General features: G+C 54.2%; 1 protein-coding gene across 15 annotated transcripts in view; it reads right to left on the bottom strand.

Annotated features, from left to right (window-relative positions):
• Positions 1–3,579, bottom strand: part of KYAT1 (kynurenine aminotransferase 1) — a 45,824-nt gene that overhangs the window by 3,223 nt on the left and 39,022 nt on the right. For all 15 annotated transcript variants that reach the window (XM_006153968.3, XM_027774009.1, XM_027774011.1 and 12 more), the window contains 3 exons: positions 612–761; positions 452–538; positions 134–262 (listed from right to left, as the gene is read on the bottom strand). In XM_006153968.3, the coding sequence (XP_006154030.1) occupies positions 134–262; positions 452–538; positions 612–761 (366 nt within the window). The remainder of the gene's footprint in view (positions 1–133; positions 263–451; positions 539–611; positions 762–3,579) is intronic.

Below are 3,579 nucleotides of genomic sequence, written 5' to 3'. Positions count from 1 at the left end.
TTTCCCTGGCAAGTGCCTGTGCTCTCTGACAAAGAGTTTTAAAAAGAAGCTGTGGCCCTGAGGCAGCAACCACGAGTAGAGGGGCGCCTTGAGCCCAGTGAGAGGATGCCCCGGGTGGAGGCGTCTCGGGTACCTTTCCCAGGGGGTTGTTGGGGGTGTTGAGGACCAGGGCTTTGGTACGAGATGTGAATTTGCTGGCCAGCTCGGTGGGGTCCAGCTGCCAGCTGCTGCTAGACTCCAGCTCCCCGTCCTTGGTGGGACTCTGCAAGGCAGCAGGGGTGGGAGGTGGCGGTACTCACCTACTGCTACTCCACTCCTCCTGGCTGCCTGCCCACCTTCTCTCCTTGGTTCTGGACGCCACGGCACCCCCTCTACCCAGCTCAGAGGAGCCGGCGCTTTTGCTTCTTCCCCGTCTCCAGGGTCCGACCCGCACCCCCCTCAGCGTCCTTACCAGCTTCAGGGGCACAAACACAGGGCGGCCCCCCGCCATCAATGTCATGGGCTCATAACAGTCAAAAAAGGGTTCAATGAGGATGACCTGGGCAGGGCGAGATGAGCAGGGGTCAGCACCACCCTGACCCCTCACCCCAGCCCCAGCCTTGCCCACTCACCTCATCTCCTTCGTCAACCAGGGCCTGGAAGGCCGTGAACAGGGCCCCGTAGGCACCCACGGTCACCAGCACGTTCTTGAGCGGGTCCATCTCCTGTCCCAGCAGCTTCCCGAAGAAGCTTGCCAGGATCTGCACCAGCGGGACGTAGCCCTGTCAGGAGAGCCGTCTGAGTGCACGGTCTCAGCCTGGCTGCCTCCTGCTCAGCTGCATCTAGGCAATCCCGGCACCTCGGGGTGGCAGGCCCGGGTACAAAGTCAGCCCTTTCATCTCCTCCCCTGGCATCTGCCACTGAGTCCGTTCTGTGCCAGGCCCCCTGCCCAGGGCTGGGCCTAGACATAGCGCTTGCCTTCAGAGTCAGCCCAACCGAGCCCCTGGGCCAGTGGAAACTCCACGCTTTGCTTGTTTTTAAGCATTTTGCCACCGGGTGCCTGCACTGGCCCAAGGGAGGGGGATGGAGAAAGCACCCATCTCCCGCCGTGGGGCATGGTCTCACCACAAACCCTTGTCCTCCACCTCTCCTTCCTTGAAGGACTTCGGGCACACATGCACAGGGATCGGTGTTTCTCAAGGCAGTGCGTCCCAGGCTCGAACGGCAGGTCGGCATGTGAGATCTGGGTGTCTTTACCATGCCAAGGAGCCGGCCTAAACGCCACACCTGGAACACCTCCCTTGTCTTTGGGAGAGATTTTTGCTATAGGGTGGGTGTGCTCACCAGAGAGACAGAGAGACAGAAAGTGTGAAATCAGCCCCCAGGGGGGATGGCCACACTGCAATCTCTTCTCCATTCTCATCCTGGGGACTTGGGCATGCACACACACATGCCCGGTGTGAGTTTAAAGCCTGGGTCCAGGACGCGAACTGTCATGTGGGGGTCCAGCGACGTAACTGCTGTGTCTGATGGCCCGTGAACACCTGTCTTTAAGAATCACATTTGAGGGGCCAGCAAGTGGTGTGGTGGTTAAGGTGCTGGAGTTCCCACATGGTTGACCATAGTTCGAGTCTCGGACCTGGCGGTTTGTTTTCTCTCTCTCTCTCTCTCTCTCTCTAGGTCTTTCTCTGTCAAAACTCATGTGAAAATAATAATAATAATGTTAAATAAAATAATTTTTAAAAAATCACATTTGAACCCAGTTGATCTCTCCAGCAGCCTTGCAAGAGAAGTATTATTTGACCCCTAGCATTTGACAAGAAAACAGGTCCTATTCCCTGGTGCAGCAGTTCTACACACTCAAGAGAAGCCAGATCCACATGAGGACTGTGGTCCGAATCCCTGGCCTGGTCAGCTTGAAATACACCGCACCAGTCCCTGGGGGACAGGGCCTGCGGTGGCTGGACCCCATGGAGAGTGCTCATCCTCCCACCCTCTTACTTACATGTGCTTTATCATGAAGAAAGAAAAAACAGAAACGCAGAAAAGGAAATGACCTGCCCAAGGTCACACAAGTCGAGGTGCAGGGGGCCTTTATGTTGCTGCTTTGGACACACCCTGCTCTGAGAGGAAGACACCTATAAACACTTACAGCCGGGCCAGCAGGTGGTGCGGACCCACACGGCCAACTGTGAGGTCCCAGTCCCGGACCTGGCCACTTGAAACTCACGCCAGGTGAATGTGCGCGCCCACAATCCTGAGAGGAGAACGGAGGAGAAGGGACTGCGGTGTGGCCATTCCCAGGGTGGTGATTTCTGGGTCTGGGTCTGAACTGTGGTAGGCCACGTGGGAGTCCAGCACCTTAACCACCACACCACCTGCTGTTTCCCCTAGGCAATTTTAGAAAAGAATTATTTATTTAATTTTTAAATTATTATTTTTGGGGGGCATGTGTGCTCACCAGAGAGAGACAGAGAGAGAGACAGAAAGAGAGAGAGAATGAGAAAGTAAATAAGCTGCCAGGTCCGGGACTCTAACCAAGGTCAGTCGTGTGGGAGTCCAGCACCTTAACCACCATGCCACCTGCTAGTGCTTCCCCCCACGCCAGGCATTTTTAAATGTTCAAAAATCTAGAATACTCTTCAGCAAAGTGGCAAATTGCTGACAGCGGTTACGTCTGGACTCTGGGGTTGGAGGGAACTTCCCTCCAGGGAATTCTGATGTATACCAAAACTATTTTTTTTCCTTAAATAATTATTTATTTATTTAATTCCATTTGTTATTATTTTTTAATTTGACTAGAGAGAGACAGAGAGAGAAAGAAAGGGAAAGTGAGAAAGCAAGCCACCAGGTCCGAGACTCGAACCTGCAGTCGGCCATGTGGGAATCCAGTGCCTTTAACCACCATGCCACCTTGCCGCCCCCCCCCCTTTTTTTCTGAGATGCTTTTGCCTTAGGGTGCATGTGCTTGCCCGGGGAGAGAGACACAGACACAGTGAGAAGGAAAGTGAGAAGTCACCCCCCAGGGTTAATGGCCATGCCAAAGTTCCTTCTCCTCTATTCTGGGATCTTGGGTACGAATGCATGCGCCCGGCATGATTTTCAAACCACTGGGTCTGGGACTCAAACCATAGTCAGCCATGTGGGAGTCCAGCAACATAATGACTATGCCATCTGCTGGTCCCAGAAGTACACCAAAACGTAATAACCATGGTTTCGGTTCTCTCCAGTGAGTGCACACACTCTATGGCAAAAACTAGAAGAAAAAGAATAGAGAAGAACCATGGTTCTGAGGCCCAACGGTGGCATAGCAGCAAAACACAAGGGTGTGTGAGGCTGGGCCACTGGAAGGTCGTGGTTCGCGTCCAGAGACCTCCCTGAGTGTACTGGGCACGTGTGGGCCAGTGAACCTGCTGGCGGGGGCTGGGAGAGGCTTGCAGTGTCAGGACCCCGTCAGGAGCGCTGTATTTCTGTCTCTCACTGGAATAAATAATTAATCTTATAAAACTGAACAACATGGGAACCAGCAGTTAGCGTAATGGCTATGTCGCTGGACTCCCACGTAGTCGACCGCGGTTCACGTCCCGGACCCGGTGGCTT

Source organism: Tupaia chinensis, unplaced genomic scaffold (genome assembly GCF_000334495.1).
Source record: "Tupaia chinensis unplaced genomic scaffold, TupChi_1.0 Scaffold000394_1, whole genome shotgun sequence".
NCBI lineage: Eukaryota > Metazoa > Chordata > Mammalia > Scandentia > Tupaiidae > Tupaia > Tupaia belangeri.
The sequence above is the reverse complement of the archived record's forward strand: the minus strand, read 5'-3'. Positions and strand labels throughout refer to the sequence as shown.